General features: G+C 35.7%; 1 protein-coding gene across 1 annotated transcript in view; it reads left to right on the top strand.

Moving 5' to 3' along the window:
• GNAT3 (G protein subunit alpha transducin 3) overlaps nt 1-12,703 on the top strand; it is a 60,486-nt gene extending 47,783 nt beyond the window's left edge. The window contains exons 6-8 of the mRNA XM_045494619.1: nt 8,307-8,436; nt 8,658-8,811; nt 11,866-12,703. Of these exons, the coding sequence (XP_045350575.1) occupies nt 8,307-8,436; nt 8,658-8,811; nt 11,866-12,056 (475 nt within the window). The 3' untranslated portion in view covers nt 12,057-12,703. The remainder of the gene's footprint in view (nt 1-8,306; nt 8,437-8,657; nt 8,812-11,865) is intronic.
• The last annotated feature ends 3,766 nt before the right edge of the window (nt 12,704-16,469 follow it).

Genomic DNA, 16,469 nt, shown 5'->3' with positions numbered 1-16,469 from the left:
ACAAAATATAAAAAAGGCAACTATGCTTTTTTCTTAAGGAGCTATTTAAAATCATTTAATTACGTTTTTAAGCTTAGTCACCGCAACTGAGATATATTAATCCCTTAATAATTTCCACAGTTAAATCACTTGGTTTTTTTTTGAAGTGCTGAATAGGATTATCTAAAAGTACACAGACTTTTATAGTATAAAATTTGGTAGTGTTTCAAAATAGAAAGTCTAAAAATAAGATACCTTCCAACTTCATTTCAGTAAGTGCCCAGGTATTAAAATATATTGCATTAGCATTGATTTGAATTCACATAGCATAAATCATCCTATGACTATTCAAAACTAAAGATTTAATTTGCATACTAAACTAGAGAACTCTAGAATTTTAAACAGGAACATCAAAATGAAAAATTCTGTCTGTTAAGATACTGTATCATCTTCCTGTATCACCTAATTTAATGGAAATTACCTTAGAGCTCTTATCAAACCAGAATTCCAACAGTCAAATGTAAAATAAACTATCTTTACAAATGTTAAAGTACTATGTAAATGGAAAACACAAGTGTGAGCTCTTTTATTGTTATAAAATAATCCCTCGGGACGAAGAACTTACAGATTTATAATGATTTATCCAACAATGATAGAGAAGCCACTTTCTCCCTAATTGTGCCACAATTAAACAATAGAATTAAGAGGACATAAAACTATATGGAAGCCGAGGAAGAGAGGTCAGCAATTATTACAACATAGAGTTTTAGGTTTTATAAATTCAACATAACTATTCTCAACAATGTTTGAGTGGATCTATGAGATAAATTATAATTTTCTTAAATTTCAAATTGATCATGTGCACTCTGTTTATTTCTGTGGGGGCATAAGTCAGTTTAGGAGTGAGTCTGATTGTTTACTCAGCTGCTAGATCTCAAATTAGCTTTGTCCTTCTCTATTAGATCTCACAGAGCAATCACTCATGTATAGCTATATATTTGTTTCAAGTATGTTCATGGTTAGTATTATCAAGACAATAAGCTATGTAACATGTCTAATTTATTCTAGTGATATATTTTAATGACTTTGTGAATTATACTATTCAATAATTAGAGAATTATCTAGTGGGCATATCAAGTTCCAAACAAACACACACACATTTTGTAGCAAGTATATAATGTTATTAACAATTATGAGCATTTAGAGACCCTGACTGTTTTATGGTTATAACTCCTTTTGATTCTGTTTTTTATATACAAGCAGTGAAGGGATTTAGAATGATCTCTGTGCATATCTCTTTTGTCTGCAAATATCTGTCCTAATCTATTTTGAGAACTTGGCACCAGAGAAAGACTCGGTTAGGCTATTTTGTGATGGCTGTGTGGTGGTGACACAGATCTATCCTGGCCCTTTAATATGTTGCCATCTTAAGATGGTTTAATATTATATGGTCAAATATCTTAAAAAATCTCCACGAACAGAATAATTTAAAATAAATTCCAAATCAGGTTAGATTTTCTTTTTTTTTTTAGCATAGATTATGCAATAATTTTTAATTGCTATGAAGTACAGATTATTTCATTATAATCTATCTAATATGAACTGTGAATAATCTTGTGTGGTTAAATATTTAGCCAACTGTTTGACACAAACCCATAAAATTCAATAGCTTTCCAAACTGTTTAAAATAGATTATATAACACAACTGTTTAATGTAAAGCCAACTATTTAATATAAAACTCTGGCAATTCGCCCTATATTAATACCATGGGTAGTTTAACAAATAATCAATGTTCAGCTATCACCTAAAAGCCTTGCCTGTGGATTTTTAATTGTATCACACAACTCAGGCATTTAAAAACTTTTTTTTTGGGGGGGCGCCTGGGTGGCGCAGTCGGTTAAGCGTCCGACTTCAGCCAGGTCACGATCTCGCGGTCCGCAGGTTCGAGCCCCGCGTCCGGCTCTGGGCTGATGGCTCAGAGCCTGGAGCCTGTTTCCGATTCTGTGTCTCCCTCTCTCTCTGCCCCTCCCCCGTTCATGCTCTGTCTCTCTCTGTCCCAAAAATAAATAAACGTTAAAAAAAAAAACAAAAACAAAAAAACCCTTTTTTTTTAATTTAAGTATTCTGACTTAAATATCAGAATTAATAAGAAAATATGTATTACCAAAATATACATTAAAAAAATTCATGCAAAATGCAAAATGAGAACTGCATATTCTATTCAATATCATTAAGGCTCTGGTTACCTTAACTGCTCAAGGAATTAAGGATACTCAATCTGTATCACATGTACATTTACCTCATTGTTACGTAGATTTGACGAATCCAAATGTTCAGTCAGCAGGAATGAATGTTTTTCTCTGATTTCTACTTTTGTTTTTCACAGAATGGTCATGATGGAATATATATATGTATCCATACTCCCATATACTTATATATTTATATATACTCATATACATTCTTAAATATATTTTTATATAGAAGAATACTTATTCAATGAAATATATAAGTAAATGCTTCTACTTTGGGAATCTTGAAAATGTTTCAATAGATTGTAATGCTTTACACCTCTAAAATAAGCCCCAAATTAAAACTTAGAGAAAGAGCTAAAAGTGAAGAGAGATGTATGACAAGAAAGGACTACAATAGCAGGAAAACAAAATGTAACTTCTTAGAGCTAACATTATATCCAGTACACTCAATATGAAAACAAAACTCCAGATGTTGGTCTGATCTGCTAATGAACATTTCAATTCTGTAATGGCAGATGACATCAGAGCAATGGCCAATGCTTCCTGGACCTTTGTCTCTAATGTCAACCTGCTCCCATGCATATATACACACACACCACTGTTTATCAAGTGAGTCATAACATGAGTAGGTTATTGGCATGCAATCTAAGCCTTTCAAAAGTCACTTTTATCAACATAACAAAACACTCAGAGGGCAGATCTTTGTCCTCCCTTCCTTGGGAGAAAGCTAAGCCTATTAAAATGTGTTTAGTGGAGGCTGCATGATAGGTTAAAAGAACTGTCGGCTAAGGGTCATACTACATTTTATACCCCTCGCTGATTTTATACATTTACCTGAAGAGAAGAGCTACCCTTACACAAAGATGTTAATATCAACAGTAGGCTTTGAAGAAGCTGAATGATCAGAGAAACTCATCAGAGAGCCATTGAGATTGCTGGGCTTGCTTTGACTCTCATCTCAAAGGTTTTGCAAACATTTATTTTTGGGGAAAGCCATTTGGTATCATTACATTGCAGAAAAGAAATACATGGGAAGTATATGAAATTTCTGTTTTTCCCTTTTCCTGGGGAGTTTATATTCCCCTAGGAGTCCATAAATTGGTAATACTCATACCTTGATCATTCTTATTACCGTTTTCATTGCAAGGGGTTCCCTGCAAATTTTTTTTCTTATTCAAAACTATTAATATGAGATTACCCTCTTTGAGGTAAAATATATGACCACCATGCTAGGAATCTGAGCAGTTATACTAAGTCACCTTGTCAGATTTGTAACTTTTGAATATAATCTAATTGAAAATATAAAAGTGATTTTAAAAAAGAAATTATCAGGTGTGGGTGGCTCAGTTCATTAAGGGTCCAACTCTTCATTTCGGCTCAGGTCATGATTTCACGGTTCGTGAGACTAAGCCCTGCATTAGGCTCTGCACTAATGGAGTGGAGTCTGCTTAGGATTCCCTCTCTCCCCTCTCTGTGTTCCCACCCTACTTGTTCCCTCTCTCTCTCTTTAAATAAATAAACTTGAAAAAAATAAAAATAAAAAAGAAATTATCAGACAGATAGCTTACTTAGTTGGCCATAAAAACAGAGATACAGAAGCTCAAAAACAAATGGTAATTAGACTCATCCAAGTCCTATTTAGTGGGGAAAACTTAATCAAGGTGTCCTGGAATTTGGTTCCTGCAGCAATATCATTTCTACTGTGGAAACTGAAGATTGGGCTGTCTTAGCACAAACATTCTATTCATCCAGCAACTTTTGCCCTCATTCCATGATTGGTTAGTTCTCCATTATAGGATGTCCAGTATGGAAGCAAACCCTGAAGAGAGGACTAGAACACAAGAGAAAACAAGAATTATGGAGATATTTTCATGTTAAAATCTAGTGGGTGGAGATACAAGGAGTTGTTTTAGTTTGAAAAGCCTACAGGGAATTTAAAACTCTGATGTATATTCAGTCCTCTGTGCACCAAAACCCACAACTTGATGCATCTTTGTTCAGTCACAGTATCACAGTTTTTTACCAGATATGATCCATCATATACTCATAGGATCAAGTGGAGAATATACACAACAGCTAGATTCCCGGAGGTCTATACCATCGCCATTAAAATAATGGAACAAAACACCTGGTAAGGGGAGAGTTCTACATTTTTGCCCAGTTTGACAATACATAGAGCTATTGTTTGGCTTAGGGGAAGAAGGATAGACTCTACAGTGAAGGTAATTCTGGGCCACTGGTGAGAGCTTAAGAGTTTTAAAGCTAACTGTGGACACTATGTACTAGTTGGGGATCTCTGGTCTAAGCAAATAGACTGACACATGATGAGGTTCACTGTCATACCCACAGAATCTATCATGGTGCCTGGTACATAATAGCCTCTACAGATATTAGTTGAATTACTAAGCCTTGGGCAAGTTGCTTTAATGTCTCATCTGAAAAAGAGAAACAATAGTGGTACATAAACTGTATGTATATTTACATGTATAGGTATAAACTTTAAGTTTTTATTTTAAAATTTGAGTAAATTGTTATAGATTGCTTACATGCCTGGCAAATAAACTCTTATTAGGTATGTTACATTAAAATTAAGATATTACTGGGGCTCCTGGGTGGCTCAGTCGGTTGAGCATCTGACTTCGGCTCAGGTCATGATCTCACGGCCTGTGAATTCGAGCCCTGTGAGGGGCTCTGTGATGACAGCTCGGAGCCTGGAGCCTGTTTCGGATTCTGTGTCTCCCTCTCTCTCTGACCCTCCCCCATTCATGCTCTGTCTCTCTCTGTCTCAAAAAAACAAATAAACATTAAAAAATTTTAAGAAATAAAAAAATAAAAAAATAAAATTAAGATATTACAATTGGTGATATGAGCATTTATGGAGGAAATAAAAGTCGCGATCCCAACTATTTCGATTTGTACTACATGTTATAATTTCAATAGATAAAACTACTTTTCAAATTCTGAAAAAAAGACTAAGATTACTTTATAGATCAAAAAAACTATAGATTTAAATGTCTGAATGCGTATTTATTATCCTTGCTTCCCTAAGAGTGTTGACTGGTTTTTAACAATTAAGTTTGTTGATTGATTTACTCATAATATAACCTTGAAGTCAAAATGCTGTCCTCTTCCTCCATTTATACTGCAAGTCTGAAACTGCAGAGGGCTTGGTATTACCAGCACCTGTAACAGTCTTTATTGACACTGGATTTAAATTTCCAAATCACATAACCACTGAACTCCTAAGCACTATCTTGAATATTGTGAGCATCTTCTCTTTCAATCTACTACTGAACTCTTTTTGTACTGGTGTGTGTGTGTGTGCGTGCGTGTGTGTGTGTATTTGAGGAATTTCAGTTCCATATGTTTGTTCCCTACCTGGTTCATATATGAAGTGTGCAGTAGTAAAGAAGGGCAATGTATTATACTTTTATCTTCAGTAATGTCAGCTGATTGACATTTATTATCCCAAGTATAGTTATTGCCTTTGTAATCTTTGTGCAGCTTGGATGTTTCTTAGTAATTAATGTCTTGCGGTTAAGCTATTACGAAAGCCCCATAACTCCTTTCTCTGCCTCTAGTCTCTTTCTTATCAAATCTATCTTCTGGACTCAGATCAAAGTGACCGAATATAACAACAAACAAACAAACAAACAAACAAACAATTTTAATTCCCTGCCCCCAAATCTCACATCATTCCCCACTGATTCTAATATAAATATCTTCTCATGTGATATAAAAGGCCTCATTCATCTATTTCTGGCCTGACTCATCAGCCTTACTCCTGCCTGCTCAAATCCTTTGCTCTTGCTGTTTTCTCTGCTGCCTTTACCTGGAACGTTTTCCCCAGACATCCACTTACCTCAACCCCCCATCCTAAAATTTTAATGACTGCAGTTTCTGATTACTTCAGTTCCAATTACCCCTACACTCTCTATCTGTATATCCTATATCTGTTCACAAACACACAACATGCACCACTGCCTTCTCTGCCACCAGCAAATTAGAAGCTTCTTGAGGTTGAATCTCTAATGCCTGGCATGATCAATAAATATTTATTGAATAAATGAATAATGAGCAGGCCATATATCTCAATAGTTTTATCTAAGTTTTCATGTTCCCCAAAGTATAAATTACGTGCTTACCCTAAACATGTCACGTCCTCTCATTCCTTCATGACTTTTGCGCCTGCACTTGATGTCGAAATCCACCCTCCATCCCAGTAACATGCAGTATATTCATTTGGTCAGCAAATATTTATTGCATGTCTACTGTAGGTCAGACATAGTGCCTGGTACTGGGAATCTAGTTGTCACTAATATAGTTAAGTCCCTGCCCTGAGGTTGCTATTCTATTAGGAAGATGGTAGATATTAAACCCATAAAAAATAAACAAACTAGTTAATTACTGGTTGTGACAATCACTACGAAGGAAAGAAAGTGATGCGATAGAAATTAAATGGGGATAGGAAGAGAGACCATTTACATAGATGACCAAGGAGGCTTCCTTGTGAAGGAGACACTGACTGTAAGACCTTCAAGTTGCGAAAAAGGCAGAGTTATGTGAGGAAGAAAAGTGACTTACTGTGCAGTAGTCCTGAAGCAGCAAAAAGTAGGTTTATACTAAAGTCACTTAAAGAATAGCCTTGTGATTGGACTGGATTAAAGAGGAAAGTGGTATGAACTAAGCTGGAAAAAGTAAGCAGGAACCAAAATAGCCAGAGCCTGAAGGGTCATCAAACCAGTCTGTGTTTTGGTTCCATGGCTAAGAAGCCTGTGGCAAATCACAGAGTTTTGCAGTGGCTATGGTGAGCAGGGCGAGCTTGGGGAATTTGGGGAACTTGGGCAAGTTGGGGAGGTTGGGGAGGTTGGTGAGCTTGGTGGCTTGGGGCACCTGAGTGGCTCAGACAATTAAGCATGTGACTCTTGATTTTGGCTCATGTCATAATCTCATGGTGGTAGGATTGAGCCCCGCATCAAGCTCTGCACTGGAAGCATGGAGCCTGCTTGGGATTCTTTCTGTGGCCCTCTCCTGTGTACTTGCTCTCTGTCTCTCTCTCAAAATAAATAAATAAACTTAAAAGAAAAAAAAAAAAGAAATGTTGGTGGCTTGCACAAGACAAGGGGACTTGGAAAGAAGAGGATGAGTTGGGAACTGCATTTTGTATGTGTATTATATGGAGGGTAAGGGAAAGGGAGGTCTTAAGAGTAGAAACTCCTAGTTTCTTTACCAAGTTGCTATGTCCACAATGATGTCTTTTGCCGAAATACTAACACAGGGGGAGGGCCAAATTCCAAAACACTTCCTGTGAGTAGGTTCCATGATGACTCTGGCTGACTTAAGTTTTCCTCTGGGCTCACATTTTGCCTTGCATTTTAGAGTATTTATTATATAATACTGTAATAGCATATTGGTTTTCTCTCTGCATGACAGAGAGCTCTTTGAAGATAGTGACTGTATCTATTCATCTCTGTGTTTGTAGTCCTCGCACAGTGTGTAGCACATAAAATGCAAACAGTAATTGTTTGAATGAACAAATGAACGAATGTAGCAAGAGCTAAGAGAAGAAACAGGGATTGTAGTATCAGAACTATGGTGGCTTCCAATCTTTTTGTAGGTTCTGTTCTTTTAAGATTATGCAGAGACTTTTTTTTTTTAGTTATTGTTCTGGTACAGTTACCATGCAGCATTCTGTTAGTTTCAGGTGTACAATATAGTGCTTCAACACTTCCACACTATGCATAGCCTTTGATCAAAGTTTCTCGACTCTAATAGATTTCTTACTAAAACCATAAGCTGCTTAAAATTCCTCAGTCCCCCCAAGCCAGTATGTGAGTTATTGTATCTTTTATCTAGTTTTCATGAATACAAAAAAAAAAAAATGAAAGAAAAAAAGATGAACTTTCTTTTTCTATAGTCCTTGAGCTGCAAATTGACCAATTAAAGTATCTTATAATCAATAAAAATAAAATCTTTTAAAGATAGGAGAGCATTCATTTATAACTAGAAATGTTAATATTAATGTAAATTTTGATAGGTACCTCTAAGGTTTGCTATTCTTTTTTTTTTTAAAGAATGTTCGACGTAGGAGGACAGAGATCTGAGAGAAAGAAATGGATTCACTGCTTTGAAGGCGTTACATGCATTATATTTTGTGCTGCGCTCAGTGCCTATGACATGGTCCTAGTGGAAGATGAGGAAGTGGTAAGTCTATAAGGAAAGCAAGGCCAAGGTAAAACAAACAAACAAACAAACAAACAAACAAACACCTAAGCATTTGTGCTTTCCGACATTACTACCACACTCCCCGACTCAGTGAAGTCCTTCCAAACATAGATGTCATTTCTAGAGATTTGCTTATAATACCCGGTGTTAATATTTTGCAAATAATAATCCTACACATTCTCATCTTTTATACCTAACAGAACAGAATGCATGAAAGCCTTCACCTATTCAACAGTATCTGTAATCACAAGTACTTTGCAACCACCTCCATTGTCCTGTTTCTCAATAAAAAGGATCTCTTTCAAGAAAAAGTAACCAAAGTGCATCTTAGTATCTGCTTTCCAGAATACACTGGTAAGATCTTCTTTCTTTAATGCCATACTAAATTCTTTTTAAAAATTTTTTAATGTTTATTCATTTTTTGACAGTGAGAAAGAGAGTGCAAGCGGGGGAAGGGCAGAGAGAAAGGGAGACACCGAATCTGAAGCAGGCTCCTGGCTCTGAGCTGTCAGCACAGAACCTGACGTGGGGCTAGCACTCACAAACCGTGAAATCATGACCTGAGTCGAAGTCAGTTGCTTAACCGACTGAGCCACCCAGGTGCCCCACTAAATTCTTACATAGACCTATATTTTCCTATCTGCATCTTGACAGGTAGCATTTATGAAGTTGAGGCTTATGATAATTGCTTGAGTCACGTGTATGATCCAAACTGGAAGAATCCAAACTGTTTGCAGATAAACAGAAAACCTTCTACATTAAAGCAAAGCTCTAGTCAATAAACAGGAGGTTAGGTAGACCAGGGTTGCTGCTCTATGTATTAAACAACATTGCAAATTTTATTGCCTTAAACATTATAAACAATATATTCCAAATTGACATTTTTTTTTACATATTCCCCAATGAAACCTTATAATACAGTGGTTTCTCAAAGTCAGAATTAAGTTTCCCGAAGGACAGTTTGAATGATTTTGAGAATAGTGACACTTTCTCTTTCCAGTTTTCCTAGATCCTAGAATTTTAGTGCTGATTCTGTTAATCAGTGACTATAAATGTCAGGTCTATAGGTGGGTTGTTTTTCCCTCAGAGACAACTTTTTTTTTCATATATAGTTAAATGTTCTGTTGTTAATGATATTATGTAAGATGGAAATTTTCATGATTTAAACACAAATAGAAGCCCAACTCCACCACTGAGATACTTGGGTAACCCAAATGTTACCAGGCATGGTATTCGGTTGCAGTAAATATGCCAATCTAAAACAGTTGCTTATATCTTTCCTCTAGCTTTGTGAATATTATAATTTCTGTGTTAACACTTGTATCATGTGATTAAATATAGTCACGATTCCATGTTGAATACTACAAACTAAATATAGACTAAGTAAAGCTCTTTATGTTTTCTTCTAACTAATCGACTATTTCTTAGAGCAGTCTTTAGTTTACAGGAAAAATGAACAGAAAATACAGAGTTTCCATATACTCCCTCTGTGGTCACATTCTGGTTTCCCCTATTATTAACATTTTGCCTTGATGTGGTGTATTTGTTACAACTGACTGATAGATATTGATACACTATAACTAAAGTCTATAGTTTTCAGTGGGGCTCTCTGTGTTACTCAGTTCTGTATGCTCTCCCAAATTCATGTCATGTATCCACCATGACAGTAACATACAGAATCATTTCACTGCCATAAAAATCATCTGTGTTCCACTATAAATTTATGTTTTTCCCCTCCCTTCTCTCTCGTGGCAACCTCTGATCTTTTTATCTATAGCTGTGCCCTTTCCAGAACGCATATAGCTGCAATCATACAATATATGGCATTTTCTGACAGACTATTTTTGCTTTCATTTTTAAACGCAATATACATTTAAATTCCCTCCACCACTTTTCATGGGTTGATAGTCCATTTCCTTTTATTGTTGAATAGTATTCCATTCCATAAAGAAACTAGTTTCTTTAACCTTTCGCCTATAGAAGGACACCCGAATTACTTCCAATTTTTCGCAATTCTGAATAACGCTGCTATAAACATCTATCTTCGTGATTCTGTGCACACATAAGTTTTTGTGTAAATACATAGAAGCATATTTGCTGGACTGTATGCTAATACCATGTTTAGCTTTATAAGAAACTGCCCAACTGCCTTCCCAAGTGGCTGTACCATTTCTCATCTCTACCAGCAATGAATTAGAGTTCCTATGGCTCAACATCTTTGCCAGCATTTGGTGTTGTTAGTGTTTTGGATTTTAGCCATGTTACATGGTTATAACGATTGTCCCTCATGGCATTTGTCTCCTAGATACAATAAAGTGGGGAACAAAATCTCATCTCCTTGGGAAATCTTTATGCTACTGCCCTATCGTGTGTTAGGTCCCCACCAAGTATATTCTGTTATAAAGCCCACCAACAGATCACTTTTGGCTACCTTGTGTTTATTACCATTTGTATTTTTATTGATCCATTGTGTCTTCTGCTTCCAGTTTAAACATTCCCAAGCCCACCTTTCATCGACTCTCCATTTAGTTCTACTAAAGCATCAGTCAAGAATAGCTGTCTTGGGGTGCCTGGGTGGCTCAGTCAGTGAAGCAAGGATCCAGCTTTGGCTCAAATCATGATCTCACGGTCTGTGTGTTAGAGACCTGCGTCAGGCTCTGTGCTGACAGCTCAAAGGCTGGAGCCTGCTTCGGATTTTATTTCCCTCACTCTCTGCCCCTGCTGCTTGTGTATTCTCTCTCTCTCAAACAAATAAGCTTCAAAAAAAGAACAGCTGTCTCTAGTTTTACATAGGTCATTTCAAGCCCTTTGTTTAGTTAGCAACATAGTCTCTAATCTGACCCATGCCATCCTTTCTACTTGATTTGCTGCAATTCCAACCAGATTCTGCAAAGTGCACACTTGCTGCTCAACCCTACCTTCAAGGCTAGTGACACAGGCCCTTCTCCCTCTTTTGGCCTTCACTCATGCTATTTCCTTCTCTCTTCTAGCTACCCCTCAAGATCCAGCTCAAATACCACCCTCATTCTGTATTCTACTCATCTCCAATTTCTATTCTTTTAGTTCATATTAAAGCACATACACACACCCACATACACATAGACATGCACAGCCTTTGCCATGTATATAAGCTTCATTACTAGCTTATTTATGTATATATGTTTGTATTCTTACTGTATTGTGAGCATTTCAGCCAAATGAAGTCCCTACCCAGCTGGGTAAGCATAGTTCCCAGCAACGTAACACTGCATGAATCCCTGATAAGTGACCATTGCCATCTTGATTTTTCAATAGTGAGTATATCAAATAGTAGCACACAAAGTAAAATGCTAAAACCTACTGATATTATTTCTAACTTCATTCATTTTTAAATGCAATTAACATTTCTTTATTTCTTTTTGTAACAAGGACCAAATACATTTGAAGATGCAGGGAACTACATCAAAAACCAGTTTCTAGACCTGAATTTAAAAAAAGAAGATAAGGAAATTTATTCCCACATGACCTGTGCTACAGATACCCAAAATGTCAAGTTCGTGTTTGATGCGGTTACAGATATAATTATCAAAGAGAATCTAAAAGACTGTGGGCTTTTCTAATCAGCCCTTTTTTCTTCCACTCTTGTTCTTGTACACTTTTCAAGATATAAAAGGAAAGGTGCTGTGTGATGTGTTTAGTTTTAATAATATTAACTTATCTAGAAATATAACTAGTGTTATAAAACAAAAATTTTTCATATAAAAATTTTAATATACTGTCAGCTCTCTCTGGATGTTTCAGTTTCTTTGGCACCGTGAGGATGGGGGTGTCTTTGATGTCTGATGTCCTTAGGTCTGAAAATATACATTTTGGTAAAGCTCTATCAGTACATATCACTGACACTGAATTTTCTTGGTAGGAAATTTCTGTATTGTGGTCTATTTTTAATTATAGAACAATGAAAAAATGCAAAGTATCCCATATTATTTTCATTGGCTAGAATTTGAGAGGCATTTGTTTTCACTGATATGTAATTGTGCCTGTACTATAAAGACTATTTATTATTGGCCCATTACTCCTATTCAGTAAGCTGCTAATGAAATGTTCACTCTACATGTACTTGTTGATAGGAAATTTTATATGCAAAAGAAATGCACGTAATTTTATCTGTCATGTTTTCCTTTGAAAAAAGTGATTAATGCTGAATTTTACCTTATATTGAAGATTTTAACACAATATCATTTTGTATCAGCCTAGTTAAAAATGGGACCGTGTAGGGGCGCCTGGGTGGCGCAGTCGGTTAAGCGTCCGACTTCAGTCAGGTCACGATCTCGCGGTCCGTGAGTTTGAGCCCCGCGTCGGGCTCTGGACTGATGGCTCAGAGCCTGGAGCCTGTTTCGGATTCTGTATCTCCCTCTCTCTCTGCCCCTCCCCCGTTCGTGCTCTGTCTCTCTCTGTCCCCAAAATAAATAAACGTTGAAAAAAAAATTAAAAAAAAAAAAAATGGGACCGTGTATGGTCAAATATATAGCATAAGGCTGTTCAGGCTGAACAACAGTCCTTAATGGAGTACTTATTCTCACATTTTGCTCCAGAGTGGCATGGAGCATTATTACAATTGATGGTTTAGGAACAACAATTTTAACCACAGAGAGGAAAATAATTCAGTTTCTTAACACTAGTATGTTTTGCTTTTATGAATAAGAAGTAGGAAGTAAGAGTGAGTAATTAGGAGATTTTGTGGAAGAGAAACATTGAGCTTTTCAGTACTGTAAGGTCCATTCTAAATGCTATACAGTATGCTAATGGTCAAGCCTGTTTTTTTAAAACCTAATCTGGTGCCTTACAAACCTAATCATATGAATTGCAAAAAAAGATGACTTCTTCCTTTCTTGAAGTGTGTAACATTTATAACATATACTTTTCAAACAGGTCTTAATACTGTTTGCCTTCTACCATGGGAAAAAGATGATACATAGGTCAGAATAGTAGGTCAATGCATGAGATTTCTAACTACCCTGAAAAGAGAGCTAATTAGGTTTTTACAAGCTAGATGAGGAAAAGGTAAATTAACCCATTTGCCAATCTGATGAATTCAGGTAGTTTTGTCTCAATGTCACTTCTTCATGGTTCTGTAACATTTCCATTCTAAACACTTAAGAATTATCACTATTCCATAAGTAGCCTTGACTGGAGTGTCTGTGGCTTTATTTTCAAAACCATAAAGGAGTTTTCAACAAATACATTCCTACAAAAATTTCATAGTAAGAAAAATTAATTGGAAATTTCTTTGCAGAATATAAATTTTTAAGGAGCCTAAGATAGCAAGGACAAAAAAAAAAGGCAAACATTTAGTGTGAGAATTTAATAAATTTTTCTGGCTGAACCAATATCTATATGACTAAAACCAATAATGTGCTAGGAGATATTCAATGTTAAGAGATTTTACATTAAGATTGCAAATGCTATCATTTCATCTATTGCTTTATCTTTTTATTTTCTCCCATTCTCCTTTAGCCTGCTTTTCTCTACCAGTGTGAAGACAATTTCCAGTAAATGAGCAAGATGTTTTGTGAAATGTTACTATTATTATTTGGATTTTGACTCTGTCTTACCCTTAGGATTTCTCTTTTTGGTGTAAAGCATGGGGTCAGAAATGGTTCATTTTATCTTTTACAAATACATAACTCATTTCAATCTGTGCAAAAAAAAATGACAAGTAGAAACGTTGTAAAATACCATTCTGTGAGAAATTTTAAAAATATGTTAAATGACCAAGCCAAAATTAGAGGTCAGTTTGGATTATGGGAGGGGGGAAACCCTTAAATTCCTTCCTACCCTATGCTCGGAATTTTAAAAATTTCTTCACAATCACAAATTGTTGTTATGCTAAACAATGCATTTACATTAAAAAGAGACATTTTTAGTACAGAAAATAGATGTTTGCATTATTTCTTAAATGATCACCCTCCTTAAAATTGAGTCCATTTGTGATTTTACTTTTTAAGTTTTTAATTGAAAAGGTTGGCGTAGAAGCACAGTATTTTGAACTAATTAGAGTAACAAATGGAAAATCTGGGAAATCTGGAAAAATCTTCTGGCTTTACCCAGAAGAAACTTGTACTGAGACCAGCAATGTTAAAGTTGGTTAGAATTCAATATTCCAACTGCACAGTTAGTGTTGTTGCTTTGCTAGTGTCTCAAAGAGGCAGTCTTAGCCTTTGTCAAAGTTCAAATATTATTATACTGATATTTTCCTTTTCTGTTATTTGAGGTCTCTCTTCCTCACTCAGAATGTTCTCAAATCCTCATGCCTTAGATTCGTAACACTCCCAACTCTTTCACTTCTAAAATGTGCCCAACTGTGGACACACTACAGTACCTCAGAGATCTGGGGCAGGCTTCCATCTAATGGGGTCACCAACAATTAATCCTTGCAGAGTTTTTCCAGAAGTGTGGACTGGTGAACAGATAAGTCTTTGCACCTTGGGACTAGTGACTACAGAATTAATTCAAGAAGAGTATGAATTGGTAATACCCTTGAATCAAATATTAAAGTTGGTGACTCTAAAAAGAAGCTCTATAGAAAAGGGTTTTCAAATTCTAGGAAATCTACCACATACATTATAGATATCCCATATCCTATTGATTAACAGAATTTATAAACCAACACCAGTCTTCAAGTGTATCCTACAAATTGGCAAGCTAATTCTTCAGGCTGTGGGCCTGTCCTAACACGGGTTTTTTTGTTTTTGTTTTTGTTTTTTTTACTTGATCCATTATCTTATTTAACCACGAAATATATTTTCAAATATTTGCACAGAATCATTCAGGCTTGACTTAGTCAAACAATATGTGAGGAAAAATAAATTTTGTGTGTGGACATAGGTTTTTCCTCTGTGACATCACTTCAGAATCAGCAGTGGATGAGCTGGTTAACATGAGTCAACTACTAAAAATAAGATATTTGTAAGAACTATAGGAGCAACTGTGAATCCTCTCACTTAGAATAACTTTAAAAATAGGAGAGGCGACCCTCCATCTTGTTGCAGTAAGTATTCAATTAATTGATAATCTAACCAGCTGGGGCCTTCTTTCTTTTTAGGCCTTTCCTGACAATCTTAGCTACTAGTCTCCAGCCACATGGGGGCACACTAACATCATGTGTTTTTCTACCCAAATGTTGCACAAATAATAAATTTAGATGGCCAACAGCTTTAATGAGACAGATAATAAAATCCTACTAAGAAATATAACTTTGTTGTGCTTCCCAGGTCAGTAGGATCTGATCATCTTCTGATAATCATAATGTGCACTATTTGAGCCAAATCTGTGAATAACAAATCTATCGAAATAGGTCCAAATTTGTTTCGTGATATACAGATACTTAGTCTTTTCTCATGCTCTAATTTCTTTTTTTTTTTTTTGACATTTTGAACCTGTTGTTTAAATCTAAGTTATCATTAGTTTTGTACAGTGTGGTTTTCCATATTGTTTCTAAAATATTGTGTCTAAAATCTTGATTAGCTTACAGAGAAATGTAGGAGAAAAATAATTTGATGTTTAACCACTAGGTTTCATGAATAGTAATTAAATGGCTGCTTATTAATGTGTTTCTTTTCAATAAATCAAAGTAAAATTCCACCCGGCTATCACATTAAGCATCCCATTATTGTGTTTATTACAACTTTTTCCCTAATCGCCGCTCCACCAAATCAACAAGAAAATAAGTGCCCTGTGACATTTTGTTGTTACCAGCCCTGTTGCTGCCAAACACGTGTTTCATTAGTAATAGCACAATTTTTATTTTAAGCCACATTTGTCACACTAGTTAAGAAATAAGTACAGTCACATGAAAGAAAAAGGAAATAAAAAAGGCCCTAATTTAATTCCCGGGACAGTCAGGGCTCTCTAACTTTGACACCCTTCAGGAAACAAAGAATAAATGAGACCTATAAGCAAAGTGATTATTTGAGAGACATTCATCTTTTCTAAATTCATCAGATTGGAACTAAACCTTGCACATATATGTG

The sequence above is a fragment of the Leopardus geoffroyi genome, chromosome A2, assembly GCF_018350155.1.
Source record: "Leopardus geoffroyi isolate Oge1 chromosome A2, O.geoffroyi_Oge1_pat1.0, whole genome shotgun sequence".
In the NCBI taxonomy this organism is placed as follows: domain Eukaryota; kingdom Metazoa; phylum Chordata; class Mammalia; order Carnivora; family Felidae; genus Leopardus; species Leopardus geoffroyi.
The sequence above is the reverse complement of the archived record's forward strand: the minus strand, read 5'-3'. Positions and strand labels throughout refer to the sequence as shown.